The 25,538-nt window shown below is 36.8% G+C and overlaps 1 protein-coding gene across 1 annotated transcript; it reads right to left on the reverse strand.

The window, feature by feature from the left end:
• Positions 1–1,640: 1,640 nt before the first annotated feature.
• On the reverse strand, positions 1,641–25,307 carry LOC139137546 (uncharacterized). The gene is made up of 18 exons (XM_070705708.1): positions 24,687–25,307; positions 22,414–22,584; positions 21,389–21,559; positions 20,005–20,175; positions 19,630–19,800; positions 19,135–19,305; positions 18,697–18,724; positions 13,901–14,058; positions 12,708–12,878; positions 11,743–12,008; positions 11,219–11,374; positions 10,384–10,419; positions 9,711–9,854; positions 9,057–9,150; positions 7,734–8,065; positions 5,156–5,627; positions 3,271–3,395; positions 1,641–2,429 (listed from the first exon to the last, which is right to left on the reverse strand). Exons 1-18 carry the CDS (start codon positions 25,249–25,251, stop codon positions 2,376–2,378), a joined length of 3,456 nt encoding a protein of 1,151 aa, XP_070561809.1. The 5' UTR covers positions 25,252–25,307; the 3' UTR covers positions 1,641–2,375.
• Between the last annotated feature and the right edge of the window lie 231 nt (positions 25,308–25,538).

Here is a 25,538-nt window from a genome sequence, read left to right on the forward strand (position 1 = left end):
CTAATTTTCCCACCAAAATTTTGCTGCAACATTTCACCAATCTTTTGTGAATTTTTCTGATTTTTTTTGATAATTTTAGACCAAATGGACATTATATTTTATTGGCTACAGATTTTTATCAAAATTTGGGCAAAAATCTGAGAAAAAATTGACATTGGTATATTTACAAAGGTGACAAAAATTGACGTTGGCGCTCAAAGGGTTAAATGCAATCTTGTATAATGTTGATTGGCCTGCTCTATGATGTACATTGATATTTCACTCTAAAGTGAAGACGCATTCGAAGAAGTATCAGGGGCTCCTTTAGAGTTGCAATGTAAATGTTTAGACAACCAGCCAGACTATTGCGAGATTTTGAAACCAGGGGTAAGTCGATGGGGACGGCAAATCATGACCGTGAGCATTTGACATGACAGTAATATGGTTGTATGTAAAGTGTATCGGGAGGGGGCTCAAGGGTGATCGTTCCAGGTGGAGAGTGGGGAAAGGGGGCAACTGGTTGTTGGAAGGGAATTTTCGTAAATCTAAGCGGAAGTGCAGTTTCGAACAGCGTCACTTAACCCACTGAATTTAAATTATTTTAAATGAAATAGCCTACAATAGTAAATTTGCACAAACCGAATCTGCCCTCCAGGTAGGCCTTCTTTAAATACCGCCCGCTGACTCGGAGGATAAGAGTTGCAATGCCCCCTCCCCAGGACACTCAAAACATTTTCACACGGGTGTGTGCCATCCAAGTTGAAAACATCAACCCAAGAATATTCCAAATGAGTCATATTCCCAAGAATATGACTCATTGTTAGGGATTTTCTTGACAAACTGAAGGAATTTTTACCGTTACTCTACCGCAGGCGAAGTATGGGAACATTTTCTTTGTCAGTGACCCATATTTAGGTATTTTGGATGAAAAGTGACCTATGTTTAGAGATCTTTCATTGTGAAAAAGTGACCAATGCAGGTGTAACATACCCGTACACCGTTCTTTGGGAGTACCCCTTGGGCCTTTACTCTGCCAACTGATATGACAAACACTTACTTGCCTGCCAAGAAACTGCTTGCAACCAGCTCCTTATCAAAAATTTATTTTCTGATCTGGAAAAAAGGGAACTTTGTTCTGCTTTATGACAACATGCACGCTTAAAGGTATACTCTCACCTGTTCCAATTTTGCCACAGTTACCATGGAAAGAGAAAATCTAACCAATCACAGATTTTAAGCGGGTGGCCGCTTTTTTAAAACAGCGCCCTCACATGGGCATTTTGAATACCAAGGAACGCTCCTTTTACCAGATATGGGCATATTTATAGATTACAGATGACTGTATACCTTTACTTTTCCTCTGAGAAAGCGAGTCTCAAATCACAATGAAGATTTACTATTTTTACTCCTAAGAAAGGACGGAATGACGGTATTGTAGCCGATCTGTGCCAACGATGTTGGAAGTATGTGTCATCCTTCATGATGTGAGAAATCGGAATTAAAACTTTTAGTTTATGAAAGAGGAAGTGACGTAATTGAAACAAGATGACGTCACGCTGGAAAGGTCATTCTTTCTGCCACAGATGGGCGTACATATATGTGTCAGTTTCGAAGTTAATTTCACTCTTGAAAGGCAATGAGATTGACACTAACCAAAACCGCACAATCGACGTTTTATTCAATGTATTTTCATTGAACACGACATAACCTGAAATAATAACGAAACAACTTACAAAGTGTATATAAACAAGCACGCGTGTGCATTCATGTAAACTGCTACAGTGCCATGTAACAATTTTACATCAGGCATTGAATATATGATATCTGGAAAGTACAACTAAAATACGATACAATAACAAAAATACAAAGGAACAAAACTACTATGGTATTTCTGTTTAGTTTGCTTTCAGCATTTAACAAAATTTACGATTTCATAATGGTTTTTTAAATGATAGAAACTTAAAGGGATCTGCTATGACAATACTACATTGAAATCACATCATGTACATCATCACCAACACATAGTATAGCTATTTGTACCGTTGCTAGCTTTGATGTCAGTAAAATGTACTGTGAAGGTATACGAAGTAGTTTCCAAACTTCAACCCTACACTTTTGTATTTAAACGTGTAACTTATATATTCCATTTAGGTGCACTTGACGAAATGGTGAATATTTAATGGAGTTCAGCGTCATTCCTGGAAAAGTGGCGATATATTTCGGTGATGTAAAATTTAAACGATGATAGTTGACGTTTTAGTTGATGACAGACGGTGATTGTTGGCCTCATTAGGGTACGTATGTGTCAGCCGCTTCGTATACATGTGCTGCACTGTACTACTAAACCACTGCTCTGCAGATCGATTGATCGAAGTGTCAACAATGTCCATGTTATGTTACAGCATATCACATTTGCACACAATATAATCTTCCATGGTCGATAATGACACCTGGGGAAGAAGAATACAGAATGATAAATATTACTTCACGTAAAAGTGATTACATATGTTACTTAAATTTCATGCTTCTTGCAATCAAAGGACAGATCTATCAAGATCATGCTTTTCACGCTCATTAGACAAATTAATTTTACTGCATTAGCGCTGCCTCATATCAATCTCTGGATCGTTCCATTACGGTCCTAGGTAGTTTATACAATTTTATTTAGGTGGTTATATTTTGTGAAGAACTGAAAAACGTTTATTTAACAGTATTGCTTTGATAGCATTAGTTATTTGTAGTCTTATTGTACGGAAAGAATGCACCTCTTGCTTATCCTGTAGTATCTCTGCGCCCTTGAAATAATCGACCATGACGCATCATATGTCAGGGGGAGAGAGAGAGAGAGAGAGAGAGAGAGAGAGAGAGAGAGAGAGAGAGAGAGAGAGAGAGAGAGAGAGAGAGAGAGAGAGAGAGAGAGAGAGAGAGAGAGAGAACACCATGGACCTGGGTCCAGCGAAACAATGCAAAAACCAAATCCACTGTTTTTGACTTTGTATAACGATTGTCAGCTGACATTCTGGGTGTGAATTCGTAATAGAAGTCTCGCAAAGTTGAGACAACTTACGTTGTAGAAATAGATGTAGTTTAATTTTTAGTGTTGAAAGAAAAGCAATTCATTGAAAACGGAGAATACATCGGTAGAATAACCAGAACAACTGATGTAGTATGCTTTAAACGTTGGTACTATCATAGACCCTCGAGGGTCTATGGTACTATTAAGTGAATGGAAGTGGAACATGACGTAGAGGGCGCTGCAGACTTTACTGAGCCAAAGTAAATGTCTGTTACCTTGCAGCCATCAGACGCCCACTTATCACGTAACAAATCGTAGTATCTACACACTTGTAGAGACACAGCAACTTTCCCTCTGAAAACGTGATTTGCATTTGCCGTCATGTCTTGGCTTACCACTCCTGCACAGAAGGAAATTCAAGGTCGCATGTAAATTTCGAACAGCTTACAGATATAGCATTTAGGGTCCCGAAATAACATAGATTTTATTTTTGGTCATCCTGCGCACCTATTTCAAAATGCGCATTATGTCCTTTTTTTTTCTTATTTTGGTGTGTTAAAAATCCTAACAATAGTTTTGCCAAACAAACAGCTAACACTTGATCTAAATTATTCACAACGTCGGACCAGAAAAAAAATTTAGATACACTAGACTCACTTTATGTGACGCTGACTTCTCTTTCTATCCGTAAATTGTTAAAGAGTTAAAGAAAGCATTTTGCTTGCTATTCATTATCATTGCTGTGGTACAGTGGTTCGGGGAAAGAGACGAAAAATTAAAATCGCATAATACATCACTTTTGCTGACCAAAAACAAATCTTTCTTTACCTAAGGAGAACATGCACTCGGAATTGTAATGTCAGTCCTTTTACTAGCATATTATTGTCACTTTCTTGAAATTTCTACGCAAGAATAAGTTATAGAAAACACGTCATCGTTCTGGTCGGCATCTAATCCTACCATCTTTTTTGTTGAAAACAATTAATTTCCCTCGATGACAAAAATCCAAGAAAACCAAGATTTATGGACGATTTCATGTCATTATTTTACTTGATCCGTATCCCTTTTATATCTTCGTATAGTTGAAAGGCAAGAACAGCACTTTTCAGAAAAATACTTTTTTAATGGAATGCAGTCACTTTCCCGCGTCTCTGAAACCTCAACTTTGTCAAAGAGTAATATAACCTGCGTAAGATTAAAGCATTTCGAACAGTGTGAGAAGAGCACTAAATATTTGCAGTATTTTCTTGACTAATGCGCGACATGATTATGTAACAAACTGTCATGTCTTCCGTTTTTATAGAAAATTACATTCATATTTTATATTTGCCACTTAAGAAAAACTATGACATTAGTGTACCACAGTATTCTGACAATTTCTATTAATCAAATGAGATGAAATTAGCCTTAACGTTAAATCAGCTGATAGCGTAAAGCGCTCTTCGCTTTTGATGGCTGCCATGAACTTGATAAAACATAATACAATTATGAAACATAATGCGTGCATTTCAATAGGAAACTGCATCATCGCTAAGTAATATAAACTAATTGCGCAGTTGTAGAATATCTGTCTGAACCTTTAAAGTTGCTTGATAAACGCCAACGACATCCATTTTTGTTCAACTGTATACTTTTTCCAGGTAGAGATTGTTTGCAAATAAAGAAGAAATAAAACATATGCAATAATAAAAGTTGACAGAACTCAGAATCAGTTAGGAATCAATTTGCTAAAAGCGCATGTTCAGTTTCGAAGATACACGATTCAATGTAAGGTATAGAAGCAATCACTTGTCTGTCCAAACAACAATTTAATGTGATTCAGAAAACCAAATATTTAAGCTTCACAATTAGGCCATTCAAAGAAAATTCTTTGTTTGCCGTCCTTTGATTTTTGAAAAACCTACCAGCTAGCCAGGAAAGAAACAAACAACACAGGTGTATAAACATAAGCTCAATTTTTATTCGGTTTCCTTTGGAAAAATAATATTTTTATTTGTAATGGTGTTCACATTTTGTTTGTTTACTTAATTTTCTCTGAAAACCTACCAGCATGCGGACGGCAAACAAATAATTTTATTTACATCGCCTTACTTTAAAATGTTACAATATTATTACCACATGGCATTGAAAGTGTATATCAACCTTGTCGCTCAATCTTACCTAACTCCATGGCTAAAGTGTAACTTGCAGCGTCTCCCAAGGGTCCAATTACAACTTGTCTCATTCCATCATCGATGTTGAGCGACTCGTTCCAAGCCAATGATGTGTTGAACTGGTAGTTATCCGAATGGATGTAAAGTAGCAGTGCAGCCGTTGTTTCATTGGTAGCCACCGAAATCAGCATGACCGAGTTGTCGGCTGGGACGTTTACTTCCAACATGTAGGTCTGGGTCCCTGCTATTTCAAAGTCGTGAAAATTCGCCCATGATTTTTTGCTTGGCTCCCTTGAATCGGTTGTGTCGATTGGAGATTCCTTTGCTATGGCAACTTCAAGGAGACTATCGGGATCTGTAGTTTGAACTGCTGACACAGATTGACCAGACTCGTACAACATTTCCAGGTAGAATATCGGCGATTCCAGAAAGTAACTTTCACTTGACCACACAAACGGGTTTCTTGCCAAGGCAACGAACTGAAAGTGTACAATAACTATATAAATGTCGATCTCAACAATCGCATATTAAATGTTGACTGTTGTCACAGACAAATAGAGAAACAGACTAGCATCGGGTATTGTTCAAGGCGTGAAGCGGTTACGTAACCCACCATGTTCGCCTCGCCTCTGGTAGCTCTCGCCTCACTTTTCCGAAGAGTGCCGACCAAGCATCCTTCGGTAATTTTCGGATTTTCGCCAATTGTTACGCGAAGTATGTTCGGCAAAGTTGTGTGTTGTTGTTCTTGTCGTGTGTTGCTGAGCGGAATTTGCGTGCTGGCGAAAACGGGAGTGTTTTGATCTTCGGGAAAGTGAGTTTTACCATTTAAAAAATTCCTCTCATATTTTTATGAATATATAATGAGTGTGTTTGAATCAAATTTGGAAGTCTTTTATCGATACTGGCTGGTTTTGTTCAATAGTTTACGGTCAGACATACCGTCTTTTACACGTTCGTCGTGGAAGGACATGTTTATGAAACTGCTGGCGTGTTATGTTTTGATTGGCGTGAAGCAGTGTTTCTGCCCTGAGAGCTCACAAAGTAACTATGGTTGCTACGCGACTGGCAGCACGATGCCATCTCGTCGTATTTTTCGCATAATCTCGTGCAATTATCAATCACAAACAAAGTCTCCAAAAAGTTTAACACCTTTGAAGCTCATTTTAATATGAAAAGTCCATAGTCTACCGAGACGACCATGGAACAAAAGGCATGCCGCGTTGCTAGTCTGTTTCTCTATTTGTCAGTGCTGTTGTACTCCATGTCCAAAGATATGAATCCGTGAATGTAATACTAATATTGCAAGTACTTCTGGCACGATATCTTAAATTATCTGAAATGGCTATTTCCTGACAGCATCAACACATTGTATAATTTCCTGGTTGTCAAATCAAATGTCATCGTTGCATAAACTAACGGTTTGTTTTTGAATGAAGGAGTAAAAAATTGACTGGGGTCTAAAATACAAATCATTACGATGTTTTCAGACGTTGGTAGGAACTTGTACTCTTAACACGATTGGAACTAAATTGGGATAATTGGATTGGCAGAATTTCTCAAGAATTTTAGAAATTTCTCTAATTTTACACCATATTTGCTTACCATCTTTAAAATTTTATACACAATTTGCGATGCTGTTGAAATCTTATGTGTAAGAATCAGTGCATGATAGTATCTAATGCAATTTTGTTCAAAACATATGAACAATATTCACATTTGGATGAAAATATGAGAGTTTGTCTGTAGTTTCTTCATTACTGAAACACTAGTAATAATGTCAGTTTGTCATTTTTCCTCGACCAAAATGAAGCTTTTCGATTAATTTACAGTTAAGTCAGTCAGGGTCTTTTAAAATGTGCCCTGACTCAATTTTATGTTTATGAAGCCTTAAATTCATGAAAAAGTCAGGGGCATTTCAAAAGTGCCCTGACTCAAAATTCGTCAATTAGAGAAATTTTAAGCATTTTGCCTCGTTTCTTCAGTACATTTACACAAAAATGAACTTATTTTCATAAAAATGAATCCGATCATAAGAGGTATGCAATAATCGTTGTGTTTTCGTTGTTTTGTCCGATGAGAACAATATTTCAAATTTTACACTATTCTATCATTTTGTAAAATTTCAGCTGTAAAAATTTCGATTTCGTTACATTTTCGTAATAATTACTCTCATCCAATTTTCCCAAATTAGTTCCAATCGTGTTTCTTGCATTAAATATGCTTGTAGGAAATCATCCAACCGTTGAACAGATCAAGGAAGGTCCATGATATTGGAACTTTCATTCTCTATGCATCAGTCCAGATCATAGTGAGCGTGTATCATAAATGAGGAGTTACCTACTCGACAAAACCGAACAGAGCTGACATTAGAGGCCCAATAAAAATAAGGCCTGTAGTCAGAAGAGAACCTGTAAGTACCTGTAAGTACCTGTAAGTGTATCGAATAAAATATGACGAATCACATGGGAAGATGAATGCCAGACTGCGAATGCGTTGAATTAAAAGTTGCTGCAGCGAGAATGCGTATAAAAGCGCAGACTGAAAAATGGATTTGATTGCACAACAAACACGTATAAATATTTTACCTTTGTTGACATTGGCCTTAACTTATCTTCAATATCTAATAAACTCTCGGGAACTTTCAAGGTGCCATATTTCGATACGACCTGTGTTTCAGCATGTATGGATGTTTCAAACTTTATAAGTTGAACTTCTATGATATCTGTCTGATAGGTTATTCGAGATTGTCCCGGTAACACGGTGTTCAGTGCAGAGGAGAGGGTTGAATTCAGAGCGATGAAGGTTTTCCAGACAACGAACTTAGCTTCTTGGCCGGACTCTGTCTCTTTGGAAATCATTTCAGACTTCATTGCAGCGTCAAGGGCCGAGAAAATATTGTCAGCTGATTGGATTAATTCTGCAACAGATAGAAAAGACAACTTACTACAGTGATTAGAGGATGACCCGCCTTGTATGCACTCTACACAACTATTGAATAACTTTTATATGAAGTGATATCACCAATTTATACTTTTTCACACATAATACAGACTTGTACCCGTATTCACCCATGCATGTCTTTGCATATATAGATAGATCGACATGCATGCAGACAGACAGACAGACAGAACACATACATACATGCATGCATGCATGCATGCATGCATGCAATACATACATACATACATACATACATACATACATACATACATACATACACGCATACACGCATACATGCAAACATACATACATACATACATACATACATACATACATACATACATACATACATACATACATACATACATACATACATACATACATACATACATACATACATACATACATACATACATACATACATACATACATAGTGAAAGAATGACATTTTGGGAATAATTGAAATCTTAATGTTGGTCATCAGCACTAAGCGCCTGTTTATTACTCAGAGAGACCTTGTGATCTAAAACTATATTGCTATTTTACCGAAACTGTAGGCCGAGGGAATAAAAATTGTCTCCAGCATACAAAATTATGTATATCTATGGTTGCACCTGAGCCTTTGTTGTCTATTGGCTCGTCAATTCAGTTCATGCGCTCAGATGCTGTCTGTTTCTGAGAGGCTTGTCATATCGCCCAGACCACCTGCAAGCCGTTTCAAAGCTGCAGACGCATCTCTGAACATAGTCACGTGACCGGGCCCTCGATTGTGAACTATTAGCCCAGAAAGACTGGGAAAACTTTCCTCTGCCGTCACTTTTTCGAGCCAATGGGCACCAGATATATTATATTTCCTTGTCACGTGACTTTTGGCGAATCAAGGCACAGAATGTGCATGCAACGTGTTACAATGATACGTATTGTGGCACTAGTAATGGCACCAACATGATCGATTATTACATACTTACCCTTTACTATCGACGTTGCTGTTTCTATGGTGACTTCATCTTGCTTTTCTTCAAATGCAGATGCGATCTTAATCAATGTATCGGCAATTTTTATCTGCAAAGTCGTTTGAATATGATGACAATTGTCAGTGAATGATCGAACAAAACATAAAAAAGTAAATTGATTTTGACAACTTTTATCTTTAATTAATCTTAATGATTCACACTTTTACCGGGCCTTCCTAACCAACATAGAAATGACCTTCAATACCCAGGAACGATATTCAATACCGGTAAAGATCGCGCAGTTTCATCCGTTGGCACATTTAAGCTTTGGAGTGCTGTGATTTTTTCCCACCAAAAGCAACATATTTACAAATTTTTATGATTTTTTCCCTAATATTTTTGACAATTTTAAACCAAATGGACATCTTTTTTGAAATTCATTGCCTATAGTTGTTGATCAAAATTTTGGGAAAAAATTGAAAAAAAAAGACTGTCTGAGTTATATTTGATACAGGTGAGAAAAACTAACAAGGGCGCTCAAAGGGTTACTGTCAAAGAGGGTGAACTTCATAATACCCTTTACTATATCTTAGGCCACACAACACCGACTGAGGTACCAATAAGCTGTCAAAGTTTCGATGATATGTTGTCAAAACGAGTCTTAGATACCTGTGTTGTTAAAGACAATTCTCTTGGGTGATTGTAGGATGATACCGACTTTGTGGCGATGGCTCTCTGCAGTATGCCCATTCCGTTGATGTCAACGTCGTGTGACGTCGCCTCGAGAAGTCCCTCGGTTAGAATTTCACGTATCTGTTCAGAAAGCGCTGCATCATTAGTACAATTTACACCGGGGAAACATCTCACATTGTGCGTAATGATTCATCTTAGCCTTCCACTAATATTACCCGCTGTTTTATCATAGTCTGCACTGTACAACACAAACCAAGATACCATTACGCAAATTGACCTTAAGGAAGTTATTGATAAGTTTTTTTACGAATTGAAGTTATAATATTATCTTTATAATAGTATCGTAACTCTGATCTATGAACAACCATTAAGCTTATACAGTTACTAAAGGGTTGTCCACTAACTCTGTGGAGTAGTATGATTGGACATAAATTGCATTTTCGACTCTTTTTGAACTCTAGCTGCAGATATACTTGTTTAACATGCGAGTTTTACTTCCTTAAGAGTTATACAGTGTCAAGTTGTATTGGTTCTGGCTAGAGTTAATCCATAATATTCAAATGTTATTGAGAAATATTTAAAGATGTCTAGCATCAGTCAGCAACAACGAGAAAGTTACTTTAAAACTGTTTTCTGAATTAATAATCACCTCCGCTATTTTAGTAATGCCTTCTTCAGAGATTATCTGGAAACATATAGAGAGATGAAATAATGTTGGTAATGAGCAAAGAGACGGGACAGCTCCACTAGCTGTAACTCTTGAAATTTGTTGACCTCAAAATATCTTCCCATTCTCTCCTGATTTTCTCTGAATTTTACCCTCTGAAAGGATAACGGGACTTTACAGCATTAGGAAACCTTTCCTTATAAACATTTGACAAGTAAATTCAAATTTGAACGGTCATTTTGTTTTCCCGCCATTTTCAGAAATTGGTAATATTGCTAAAGAAACAGAACACAAAATGTCACAGTTGAAAACATTCACCCATACGCATTAGTATCCACGGTATTTCCTTTTCCGCACGGGCTGCGATTTAACGTTTGGACAAACATTTAATCGCGGTGTACACTTATCGTCTTCAAAATTGCACATACACTCCCAGCAGGTAGTTAATAATAAGTGTATACACAAAACTAAATTAGTACACTATCACAACTTATTTTCGCTTGAAAGTAAAAATCATAAAAATAATGCCAGAAGATACAGCTAGTGCGGCTTTAAAGGAGCCCTCTGCATTATTATATCAAATAACTTTTCCAGCGCGTCGTTGAACAACAGTTAACCCAGAGGTATGGCCACCATTACCGTCGTCATAACACTCTGTAGGTACAACGGTAATGTAGCCAAAAAAACCATATTTTCGGTAGTTTTTTACGGGAATGAGTACGGATAACGAAAAATATGTTTTCGCCAAACCCTACATTTCACATTTATAGTTTTCAATGGTGTGCACTTAGACGAAACACCTTATAAATAGCCTTACCTTGTCAGATGTCATTTGATTGACATTATTTGACACAAGGAAGATAAAGCCGACGGCTTGGGAGGGGTCTTCTTCCAGAATACGTTTCAAGGTAGAATCATCCGATTCCAGATTCTCATGAACTGTCACGACGTTTACTGGGCTTTCAACCTGGACCTAAAAGAGTATGCAAATTATGACGTTGTTGTGTATGTCAATGTTTAGAGTGTCGCAAATTTCCCTGGAACTGTAACTATGCATTGACCTTTAGAACAAACCTGAGTCCCTTTGTACACTTTTCAGCAATATCTAGACAATATATTTTCCAACTCGCTGAGATACTTTTACTAATACGCTGAATGGTCTTACATTATTGCTAGCGCTAGTCTCATAAAATTTCGTTTAAATTAAAATCCCTTTGTAAGAGAATATTCATGTTTATCTTATCCTATCGAAGCACCCCTGAAATAACTGCAATATATTTTTATACATTATATAATCCGTCATTTCTTCAAAAAAGTCAATCTATTTATATCGGACCATACTTTGATATTGTAGTGTTGCGCAGTACACTCTCCTGTGTCATCGCATATCTTAACCATTACATCAATTAGATAGTTGTTGGAAGGATTCCCAAGTATTAAGTGCAAAGCTGGAGTTGTAGCATCCTCCCCTACGTGGATGATTTCATACGAGCCGATTGGGATCGTAACATTGTCTCGAATCCACACTTCATAAGTCATACTTTTGCATATTGGGCTAATTCGCCAGCCAGCGCACTCAACGATGAAAGAAGTCTCAAGAGCGATTCCTGGAGAGACATCGAAAGAGAATATTTATTTGTCAGTTGTGAAATTTTGAAAAACCGTAGTTCTGCAGAGATTTTCCTGTTTGTAAACATCGTTTAGCAACAACTCACAAGATCAGTTTTTTTATTGGTGTAGACTCTCGCACATATGAAGGTGGGGGAATCGCAAGCGTAGCGCCGAAGGTGCAAGCTGGGTCCCCCACCGTCATGTATGTGAGATACTGCACCAAATAAAAACAGAAAAGACACAAGGGACTGTCGACAATCCAATCTGAATGGTGCATTCTTTGTACTTAGCAAAACTAAAGTAAAATTTATCCGCAGCGTTATTCAACCAAACATTTGGCCAATTTGAATATTGTATATCCGCTAAAGGTGCTATAGTATCAAGTCATTCCTTCAGTCTGAAGATACGTATCAATCGGTTTAGTTCTTGTATGGACTATTTGTTTTCAGATTTCTGAGTGAGGCAGAGCAAACAGAAAAAAAACTTGTTTCTCATTACGTGCGTCAATCTAGATCAGGAGTACTATAATATTTTGAAGCGTTCGTGCTTGGAAAAATTGTAAAAATTGCAATACGCTAACACATAATGACATGTCCATAGAATCATATACACACAGCTCTGAATGGTGAAATTATTGACGTTACCTTGTGCAGCAGAAAATGTCAATAAAATTCCTCAAAGGCTGCATGCCATACCTTCAGAGGGCGATATACTACAATTGCCGCCGTATGGTGGGTACTCTGTTATGAACTGGTACCCAGAAATCCCCACTGTGCCGTCTGGCGTTTCCGTTTTACCAGTCAATACGAAATCCGTTGACATGGGTAACGTATTCGCAGCGAGTTTTATTCCTACGCCCGTCACTCCTGAAATAAAATAAAAGCCTACATAATTCCTTGTAATTGTGTGGTATCAAGGACAGTACAGAATACTCGCGGGAAAGGAAGACCCTTGCAATTCTTGTTCAAACCTCGGTATCGGGATGGTTACTCCCTTGGCATAAACCGGACATTTCCAATGCGTTAATGGGTGAAACCCGGAATTCGAATGGATCAAGGCAGTAACAAACTACGTACACAAATGCACACAGAATATGTGTATTTTCACACTGGTTTGTTTGTACCGCCATCACGCGATCTCTTGGGCGTACTTAGTCAGTAGAAGACTACGCGAGTCCTTTAAATTACTCCGGAGCAGAATCATTGGGCCAAGGGTTACATAGAGGATTAGCTTAATGTCCGGTGAACTGTCCAATAATGCCAATAGTAAACCCCAATGCCATAGGGTTTGGGACGGGATAGGGTAAGGGAAAATGTATAAGGGTCACCGTTTACTCAACTACGCTCAAACTGAAGTATTGAAGGAAATGTTGTTTGTATCTGAGGGCAGATCATATTAGTTGCATTATTGGCCCATGATGAATAAAAATCTAATGTTTTATTCCACAATAGAGTCTTAACATTACTGAAGAACCCAGTATCTGAACGCAGGGTCACAAATTGTTTATAGTGGGGATTTTTTGTTTAGGTAGTATGCGCCTCGACAGTGAAACTTAAACTTTTGATAAAACTTTCCTCAGGGAACATTTCAACCATTCTCTTTCAAAATCAAGAATAACAATCGGGGTCACGATGCAAATTTTGGTATTAAAGAAACAAATAACCCAAGGATTTACCAATATTTAAAATTCAAAATGGCCGCCATCCCTATGTTAAGTATATGAAGAAAAATACAATTTTCAAAATTCGAAAAACTAACCCTATAGAAAAGTTTTCTTACACCAAAGCTTTAAAATGAACCCCCACAAGTGGTAGATCAGAAAATAATTGTAAACGTTTGAGAGTCCTATATTATCTGTACCTGAGACGCGTTCTACCTCAATACTTACCAGTTTCTGTCTTTCCTGGGAGGTCGTCGATTTCACCATTCGATGACGACAATGTCCATCTGTAAGACGGACTTTCCTCTCCCTTGCAATCCAAACATCTTATGTAGACTGAAAGTGACGCCGAGAGAACAACCTTTGGACCGCAGTTTGAAACACAGCTACAGGTCAAACAAAGAGTAGATATTTGAGCAGTATTTTCCGAGGTACACCGTGGCAATACCAAGAATATGATGTATACAAACGTAAACATCTTCGATTTTTTTTCTAGGTTCAATATCAGAGGAAAACAATGTCAAATATGCGAGTATTACATAGGAATAGTCTCGATCGCGCTGAGGCAGAAATAGTTGGCAAAGTATCGAGAGGCGACCGTTCTACACTGTAAAGTTAAGTGTTAAAGGATAGAACACCAATTAAACGCCTTTTTGTAACACTTTTTGAACGCCTCTAGACGTTCAGAAATTTAACACAACGTGTTCAACCAACGTTCAATTTTTGAACATGCGTGTGCAGATTTTGAACGCTACGTGTTCATCAGACTTTATATTGAACACCATAGTGTTCCATATCTGAACACACGTTGCACAGGAAATGTGTTCAAAAAATTGAACGCTTTTACGCGTTCAAAGGGCTGTAACACTTTTTGAACGCATGGACGCCGTTCAACGATAAGTGTGTTAAAGGCTAGAACACATGATGCGCGCTTGTTGAACACCTTTAATTTTGGGCGTTCACAGTGTGTTCAAGCCTTGAAATAACATTACAGACCATTGATATCCAGTAAAATTATTTTATTCTAAAAATACACGAAACATTTCTAGAGTAAAATACAATAATTTACTGTAAAATGGGCAAATAAACATTGCAACTTTGTGTGTAAAGTTTGTCACAGGAAAAATCCAACAGTGTTAACACCCTCCTATCAAAAACATAAGCAATAAAAATCACCATATTGTGGATGACGTTTTATGTTCATACTTGTTTAAAATGTACAAAAATAATCTGAAAAAGCTCAAAATTTGGCATATTTATTGTGTTGAAAAGTATATGTATGAGATGCATACTCCACTTTTGTAAGATGGTTTCTTAAAGACATTTCCTCTTGTATAGACAATTGTAAATTTTGAAGAAAAAAGAAGTTAGTCAAGGCTTCTCTGGTGCACATGGTATAGTTGTCCACACTAAAGTAAACACAACATGTCAAGTTGTCAAAGTGTCACAGTAAGGCACAACATGCAGAAAGTGGGGAAAGTGGGTCCTTGGCAGGGTAAAACCTATTTCCTAGTCCAACAAAGTCCTTCATAAACAAAAAGGTTTGTTTGTTTGTAATATCTTTAAATAAACCCTGAAATAAATGGGTGACATTTCAAAAATATACTTCTCAGAAATTTAAAACATATTCATAAAGACCTTTCAAATTCTGGTGTACCCTGCTATTAATTTTTATAAAATATTTTTACCAAAAATGGTAAAAATCACCCTTAAAATGAAAAAATATACATTTCATCATAACTTGCATATATCACATTCTGGAAATCCCTAATGTCTTAAAAATGTCTGAAATATCTTTAATGTCCTAAAATAACAAAGTTGCAAATTTCTGCATAATTTGAACAATCTGAAAAAGACTATCAGTAGAGATCTTTGTCCTAAATATCAAAACTATTCGATTAGCAGTTTTGAAATAGATTTTTTAAAGATTTTTTGACCAAAAAAATGACAAAAATTGCCATGAAATATAAAAATTTGAATATTTCATCACAACTAGCACAAATTTGACTAAGGTCATTTTTAGGGACATGTTTACCAAATATTGAAGACGGCAGAAAAGTAGGAGAAGATTTTTGCCAAAGAATAGCAAAATTAGCCTCAATAATATAAATTTGCATCTTTCATCACAATTTGAACATATCTGATTAGGGTAATCCCTTGGGACCTGTAATCCAAATATTAAAGGATTCGTACAGGCTGTTTTGAAGAAAAACCTTTGGATGTACAAATTGGAGGACATTGCTGCACATCCACCTATTTAGCTGATAGCAAAGCTAAAAACCAGTGTTGAGAGACGTGTTGAGCTACAATACAAAATAATCTACGGTTTGGTAGCACGCTATGATCAACTAAATGTTACAAGGGCATAAGCTTTAAGAGACGTGAATTCTCCTTCATCAGATGCAAGGGGGGATGAAAAATTGAAGCAGAAAGTGACAGAAAATTCAGGGTGAAAATTTCAGAAAAATCAGTAATTCAGAGTGGACATTTTTACTCTGAATGGTCTGTCGCTTTCAGTTTTAATTTAAATAAGGGAGACTACACGTCTGTGAAAGCTTATTCTCCGACAACATTTAGTTGATCATAGCATGCTACCAAAGCTTGGATTAGCTCAGAACAAAAATACAGAAATTTATCAACATTCAGTTACTGACCCTTGGAAGTTTAAATCTACATTGGAGATGAACTGAGGTTCTCAAGCTTGTTTCCAGACAGCTACCTGTACACTCATCTTCTTCGTTATCTGTACCACCAGCTTCTATAACAACTCTTCGATTTTCAGTGAAATCGAACTTTTTACATCCTGAAAAATGCAACAATAGGTAATATGGCGAGATGAAACTTTAAATGAAAGATAAGGGGCTGATTAGGTTAAGGAAAAGGGGAGACTTTCATATACAGTGCTTCTCTTCAATACTGTTACAAAATATTTGCTGCTTCTTGTCATCAACTGATTAAAATAAAAAAGCCAAACTCCCATATGCTGAAACAATACATTGTATACTCTACGATGTTCAACTGATGTTTTACATGCGATTGTGTCTTCTAAAAGACATGTGTTAGCAGTGATACGCAGCAGTACTATGCAAAGCGTATCGATCGCGCTCAGGTCAAGGGTTATCGCTACAGATGTGTTTTGATGACCCTTGACCCGAGTGAGACCGATCGATTGGGTATGGCCTAAAGCACAGTACTGTAGATTTCCCATAATTCATTGCGATTTGTATCATCGGAGATACCTGAGTGAAGTCTACCATGTCTCCCATGTGTAGACAAATTCACAGACTATTTATCAAAATTTTGAAAACGTACTTTTATGCACACCATTCTTCTCAATTCTCATTTTAAATAATTTGGAAAATTATGCATAATTGAGAGAGGAGATAGCATTTTTGTGAAATTTGCCAGAGATTGTGTCCTCAGCCATACAGAATAATGTGATGGAAAGTAGGGAGACTAGTTGCACCTGTTTTATGAAACAAAAGGATATTGATTTTTGCAATGGAAGTGACAAAAGAAATTTGCATGCTAAGTTTTCTCAGAGAATGACCCCTTCAGTTCGTCATAACTTGCTGCCCAAAAAGCAAGGCATTTGTAGTACCTACAGAATGTGACTTTTATGGTTGTTTAGTGGTTATTTTGAAACTTTCACTGAAATATCTAAACGTACTTTTACTAGATATTATTTATCAATTATTCTGATGCTGCACACTAGTGCTTACATGCAGAACTGAAAAAGTTTTTAGAAAAGTAACCTTCATGGGTACAAATCAAAGAGAATTGTGGGTAATTTATTGTACTGTGTAAAGTACCACTGCGTAGTCACAGCTAATTGTTGGTATAGCAGCCATGAAAGAAAAAAAGGTTTCCTCACGTAGTTAAGCTATTTCAAGGTACAATACAATTAATTTCAAAGGACGATAATAAAGATGCTTCAAAAATCTAATACCTATTACTATTTTGGAGAGGAAACTTACCCTTTCTGGTCTTGCTTCGCACGATCACGACTTCAGGGTGCGCTTACAAGAAAAATGTCGCAACTTCCGTTTTGATGCATCATGGGATAGGAAAAGGCACCAAACTTGAACACCAAGTGTTTAGAAGTAGAACGCCTCTTGCACGCCGATGTTAAAATTAAAACATTCATGGTGGTTTTCTGATTTTCTTTTCTAATTTTTGAACTTTCAACCCGTAATAAACGTGTAAAATTATTTTGTATACTTCCTTTTTTAGAAAAAACATGCTTTCAGCAATTGTAGGCCGGAAATATTTTTCACTTAGTGTGAAATTCGTTACACCAAAATCCGTGTACGTTTACCGGACAGTGAAGCAATAGTAAATTTCATATAGCCACTGTAAAGCAAAAAGCACAAAAGACTGTCAATTGTTTCACAGTATTGTAAAATTTCTGTGATGCAGAGTTTTTGAACACTTGAAGGAGATCGTTGTTAACACATAGTGTTCAGATTTAGAACATCAATGTTAATATTATGAACACTGGTGTTAACAATATGAACACTAGCCGTTCAAATTTGAACACCGACATGTACATTTTGAACGCGTAAAGACGCGTCTAGCGTCCGCTATTTTTACAGTGTACAATTTGATTTATCGAACTACCGGCCATTAATTACCGCGGAGTCGTTCATTAATGACAGTCCTCCAACAATGCAATTCCCCTTGTAGGTTACTGCACGCAAAACTACTTTACTTTGTTTCGGATGTTTGCCTAGAATATAATGTGCGCCATTATATCTTTGCATAGAATGTTCAGATTTCATCTCTTGTTCTTGTAATGAGAGTCTGAAACACCATTCTCAAGATCATCTGGCTTTCATTCAACTATCACTCATCATCATCTTACGTCTGCTCTCTCTCTCTCCCTCCCTCCCTCCCTCCCTCTCTCTCTCTCTCCCCTCCCTCCCTCCCTCCCTCTCTCTCTCTCTCTCTCTCTCTCTCTCTCTCTCTCTCTCTCTCTCTCTCTCTCTCTCTCTCTCTCTCTCTCTCTCTCTTATATCACTTACCGTACTTCCAGGTGTAATTTAGGTATTTCTGTATGTGGGGGAAACGGAAACACTGTTCGTAAACATTGTTTTCCTGGCATTTTTTTCGCTTTATTTTAAAAGTTATCATCTTAAGATGGCCATGAGAAATGTGCTAGTAAGAACACGTAGATCAAATTTGTCTTTAACATTCAAGCTCAAGTACTTCTTTTTAATCTAAAATAAGCCAAGTTCGGACTGACTACTAACATCGAAGTGACACGGAAAGCAAACCTCGACATTACTTCGCAAAGATCTTTGCTAAGAATTGATGAGCAAAATAACGTCACAATATTCTTGTGACTCCACTCAACTGCTGCAAATCCGTCATTTCATTTCCCAATATATGGCATTAGCGGCTGAAACAAATATAAGTTGCGGTTTAATTTCTCTGAAAACAACTTGGTAAAGAGTTCTCACCGATGCACGTAGGTGGACCATCAGTCCAACTGCCATTGTGACACGTGACACTCATTGGACCAATCAGATCCAGTCCGTCGTCGCAACTGAATACAACTACCTCTCCATCCACATATGGTGCAGAGCCGGTAATACTTACATTCATCGGGACTTCTACTGCGGAGCATAACCCTGAAATATTAACCCGATAAATTTGCTTGTACAATATGCTGCACTTAATAAGATTTTGAAAATACGAATAATCTTAATTAATTTTCAGGTGGGCATGTCTTTCTCGACTGATTAAACAAACTTGCACTATCGATCGTTAGGCCTAATGTGTCGCACTATTGCTGTCAACCAAGCATAAAGGAATTAATCGGTTTAAGAGTTAACGCTATGGTCCATTTTGCATATTTCCTTTGTTTACGAATTTTCCAACATGATGACTATACATATCTAATAACAAAACAAATTTTTAAAAGGCTTGAAGAGGGGAAATCCACGCGCTCTTACCCTTACACGTAGGTGTATTTTCACTCCAAACACCATTATGACACGTGATGTTCTTTGGGCCAATCAGATGCAGTCCGCCGTAACAGCTGAAGACAACATTGTGCCCATCCAAATATGGCGCGGAGCCGGTACTGTGAACATTGTCTGGAACTTCTATGGCAGGGCATACCACTGAAACATGACATAAAATGATTGTGCTTTCCTAATTGGATTAATTTCAGCTATAAATGTATAAAAAGCACAATATCAGTGAAGGTTGTTTCGCTTCGAAATTCATGTAGTTATTAATTGTTTATGCAAATTTAGAAAAGCGGGTTAACATGTGTCCACACCGAACGAAGCCATTCAGATTTATATAAAACTGTCGACTCCTACCTAGACACTCCGGTGGCTTGGCTGTCCAACTGCCATTTACACATGTAGAATTTTGAAATCCAACCAATGAGAATCCAGAATCACAGTCATACGTCACGATAACGCCGTCGTCATAAGGTGGTGAACCATTTACTCTTCCGTTCACTGGACTGGCTGGCTGTTGACAGGTTGCTAAAAATTAAAACGTGAAGTCTGTCGCTATTTCGCATTTACTTCCATGCTATTGATCGCCACCATAGTTATAAATGTGACGTTTATTTCCAAACTGAATTATTCATTTATGCTGCTACATTTGGAGCTTGCCCCTCACAAAATGTGAGTTAGACAGTTTCTCATCACATAACTGTACACTTCCTAACTTCTAAATTCTTAACAAACTATCTTAAACACGTCATAGAAAGATTCTAACTTTCGATCGTGATCTTCATATTATGAGAGTGCTGCAGTGTAAAGCTCAGCGGATGATTCGGGCTTCATTGAACTTTACCCTTTCGCAAGTTTGAAGAAAAGTAAATTGGCCTAAAGTTTACAAGATGATCTCATGGAGACAATCAACAGAATGCACGACCATTGTCCTGAATGGCTTCCAAATCGTTCTTTTGAAAGATCGCAATGTATCAGAGTAGAGAACAATTATGAAACGTTAAGTTTATTCAAAGATATAGAAAAATATGAAATCGAAAATTTCGAAATGATAGACATGTTGACAACCATTTTGACAAAGCACATGTTTTATTGTCGATTTTGATTATTCAAAATGTATAATTGGACACTGATATTGTAAATCTGCACATCAAACTATTCTTTACAGGATAACTCTTAGATAGTTTGAAAGATTATAAAACAAGATTTATTATTTGTAAAAAGTGGATTTTCTATCCTCGTTAACTTTGCGGTGAGAATTAAGCTTAGATTTGACAACGTGAAAAGCAACTAATCTCCATTATACCAGCAGATAGTGGGCTGTATTATACAAACCTGTGTATAATTATATATGTACGAAAGAAACGAAGCATATGCAATCGAGCCATTTATGCAAATGTATACTGTCAGAATATTTGATCAGAAACTTGTAAATTTCTGACAAAAAACCCTTATCGCTACGAAAAATGAGAGAAAAAAATCTCTCGTTACTGAAAATTAACCACGATTAAATCTTACAAAATTACTGGTGGTTGAGTTTGCTCACAACAGCGTACTTTCTAACAGTTTGACAAACGCGTTTTTAACAATAAATTTTACCTTTTCAAATAAACAAGATGGTGACTGTACTTTTCTTCTTCGCAATAAAATTTTCTCCTCAGGATAATTCTTACAATATGACAATGAGAAGGAATACCTGCTGACTCGGAAAGAAGAAACTCTTTTTTTTTTTCGTTCTTACCTCCGCATTGTGGTGAATCATCACTCCAACTCCCATTATGACACGTGATAATTACTGAACCAATCAGCTGCAATCCGTCCATACAGCTGAACGTTATGGTTTCGTCATTAAAATATGGCGCCGAGCCGACGCTATTACCATTGATAGGGTCTTCAACATCGGGACATACAACTGAAAATAAAATTTATCGAGCTGTTTAAGTTAAAGGGACATTAGCTGTAACTTTTGACTAATTTTTCACTACTCTGTTTCAATGTATCAACTAAAGAATTTTACTATAATCTGATCATCATGCCTAATGCCCGGTGTCCTGCTTGCCAACACAGCCTGTGTATGTGAAATGACCATAGTTATTGTTGATAAATGTATTCTAGTCCCGACCTGCATACAAAATTTAAGCAATAACAATACAGATTATACTCATATAGAGTATATTTATGAGCTAAATATTTCTCCATGGTAAAGGGATTCAAACCAGAAACTGCAGATGATACACAGAACAAACAAAATAAAAAAAATGACCATAGTTACAGCTAATGGATCTTTAAGCAAGGGGAATTCAAAGACTTTTAATTTGATCATGTGCATTACGAGTCGTTTAAATACCTTTAGTAAATTAGTAATTGGATGAATTATTAAATCATTCATTCATTCATTCATTCATTTTTTCATTCATTCATTCGTTGATTCATTCATCTATTCATTCATTTATAGACCAATAAAATGTGAAGACGGCCATCAGGAGAAAGGCTTCATCGACCATACTTTTGATGTTTTTTCGAAAGGCTTGCTGACTGCAACACCTTCTCTGAAGTTTCCAGTGCGAATCCCAGTTTAATCTTTCGACATAATGCAATATTGTTTTTAAATCACTTAGCATTATGTGTGTTTTAAACAAAATGATCTGTAGTCGTATTTTCCTGCTTTCAAAAATATTCCAAAGATTCTCAAATCGTAGCAAATCGACTCTATATATTTTACATCGTGTGGATTGCATCATACAAGTGAAATATGTCGTTTCCTACCAAAGCACTGTGGTGGGATGTTGCTCCATTCGCCATCACCGCAGGAGATTTCCTCGACACCAACTAATGAAAATCCAGAGTCACAAACGAACGTGACTGTAGCATCATCGAAATATGGAGGCGAGCCAATTACACTACCGTTAAAAGGGGTCATCGGTTCTGCACACGTGACTGTAAAAAAGGAAGACGGAACGTCCAAGTCAAACCACCTTAGAATATGTTTGTGTTGATCGGAATCTCGAAACATGCTGAAGAAGTTTTTCAGAGTGTGTAGCTTGATTTTCGCTAACAAACAATCAAGAAAGATAGTGATGACATCATTTTCGGTAGCTACGGTAACGATATATGCTAGAGAGCTCAGGTTTCCTCTATCGAACTGCACCCTACATGCAATATCAAAATTTTATCATTCTAGAATAATTCCACTGTGTGTTGGAATTGCTTGGCTTCATGCATGATTTGGTGAAAGTATTTCGTTTATTTTGTGACACGAAACAAAAACGCCAAAACAAAGAGATCCAGTCCCTTAAAAACTGTTTTATTAGTAGCAAACAACAAAATGCTTGATAAAGCACTTGGCCTTATGTTGGGATAATTAGGAGCGCATTTTCTATTACATAAATATGAATTTGTTAAAGATATTTGTGGGCGAACCAAACAAACAACCGATTCGCACTTGTCTTTTTTCGAACTATTAGGAAATATTTGGGAAATAAAGAGAAAAGAAAAAGGGGCAGATTTCTTTCTTTATTTCCCAATATGTGTTCATATGATAACTAACCGTGTTCAACGGAAATATGTAGCCACTGTCTTGTGCATATGATAGGGCCAGTAATGCCAACTTTTGACGATTTTTTCATTAATTTTATTTTGTACATCGATTGCAACTTCTTCTAACTCTACTCTCCAAAGAATGTTGAAACACGCACTATTTAGCTTGTCAACTTAGTGTCTATATGTGTGAAATTTTATTTTATTTTATTTTTTTATTTTTTATTTTATTAATCTCGAACCAACAGGTTGCCCCAATAACAGGTTCGTTTGAAAATAAAAATATAATACAAAAACGAAAAATATATAACAGTTACAACGTAAACAAACAGACAGGAGAATTCACATAAGAAATAACCAAAAAACAGCAACACAGCGAAAGACACACAGAAAAACATCCAGATAAAAGTAATCATTCAGAAAAAAGGATCTTACATAATCCATGACGAAAATTACTGAAGTTATTAAAAATATCTAAATTTTGCTTGTTACAGATAGAATTAAAATATGTCTGAGATCGTGATAAAAATGAGTGTTTCAAGATATTCGTACGTGCTGACACTGGTCTAAAAAGACCAGCACGACGCAATGTAAAAGCAGGAACGTTAAAATGAATCTGTGCAAGGACATCTGGTACACTATAAACTGAGTGAAGGATTTTATAAAGAAAAAGAGTGTCTAAAAATTTTCGCTTGTTCTCCAATGTGGGAAGGCGAAATTCATAACATAGGTTACTATACAGAGTCCTTGAGTAAGCCATCGATGAACGGAAACAAAGATACTTGATAAATTTTATTTGGACTCTTTCTAATTTCCTTATTAAATATAATTGATGAGGGGACCAGATGGGTGAGCAGTATTCAACGTGGCTTCTGACGTAGGAGACATACAATGTTTTTAAAACTTTGATGCTATTAAAATATTTACAAGAACGCTTGATAAATCCAAGCATTTTAAAAGCCTTTGAAACAACATGGTTAATGTGCATACTCCAGTTAAGTTTACTTGTTAAAAATACACCAAGGTCTTTTACAAAGTTGGTGCGAGTCAAGATAGTTTGCTTAGCACATCTGTAAGGAAATATTTTGACGTTTTTTTTCAAAGTGAATGAAATACATGAACATTTTTTAACATTTAATGACAACTTCCATTTGCTCGTCCACTTCACAACCTGGTTGATATCTTGTTGTAGTTTGATGCAATCGGACATATCAGTAATGGCCATAAATAACTTGGAATCGTCAGCATACAAAGATAAATTTGCATTTGCAAAAATGCATTGTTATTGTTTACATTTGAATTCTAGTCTGGATTAGAATTCACTTTTTCAACAATAACAATGCAGTTTACAAACATGCAGACTGAGTTTACAAGCTGAATCCTGTGTATATCAACATACTTTGGAAGGTAGAACAAGGAATTATGGTTGACATTAAAAACAAAAATAGTGAAAAAATTATCAAAAGTTAGCTTACTGGCCCATTAATTAACATAGTACTTACTACACATTGACTGCATTTCGTAAACTTTGGGAATCTCCTGGTCAAGAAACACTACGTCACTCCACATTATCACGTTCCCTTGTTCCCTAGTAACGCCCAGTGAACAGTCCGCCATCTTTCGCATATCAGGTTTCGAATAGATGATGTAGTTCCAAATATTGAATTCGCTTAGCATAAAATGGCCGCCTTGACCGCTAGGCTGTACGTGAGCAAAACTATCCTGTCTTTGACCAATAATTAGCGACCCTTCGCCAGAAAATGTTTGATTATAGGAGAAACCCCATTCCGTCAGCTCTGTCTCACCTCCGACCAATAGCTTCAAGTTACCGGTCGCGTGAAAATACTTCATGCAAAGGTGTTGCCATTGTGTATCGAATGGAAGTCCCAGAGAGGGCGCTTGTTTGCCTTTCAACCAAATTTCAAATGGTGTGCTAACATATAATTCTTCTTCTGATGTTGGTGACATGTACGAGAAAATCGTCACATCTAAGCTATCAAGTCTCTTTAACCAAAAACACACAGTCAGATTGAAAATGAATTCTTCTTGCAACTGAAAATTTGCCATCCCGAAATCGTTCTCCCAAAATTCGACTTGCTTCTCTGATGTTGGAGTTTCAACTGAGTATTCTGAAAAGAAAGAAAATGCAGAGGTTTGACGAAAGTGATAGATTAGTTTTCCTGTGACATCACGTTTCTTTAGGTCAACTTGTGTACGGTTTCCTACTAACGACATCGTGGGAACAGTAAGGAATATTTGGCAAATACAAAAAGAAGATACAAAAGCGGTTTTTGGACAGATGAAAACCTTCCCGTCCTGGACTTAAGTGAAAATGACGTCACAATAGTTTCTTA

This window comes from Ptychodera flava, chromosome 7 (assembly GCF_041260155.1).
Source record: "Ptychodera flava strain L36383 chromosome 7, AS_Pfla_20210202, whole genome shotgun sequence".
Taxonomy (NCBI): domain Eukaryota; kingdom Metazoa; phylum Hemichordata; class Enteropneusta; family Ptychoderidae; genus Ptychodera; species Ptychodera flava.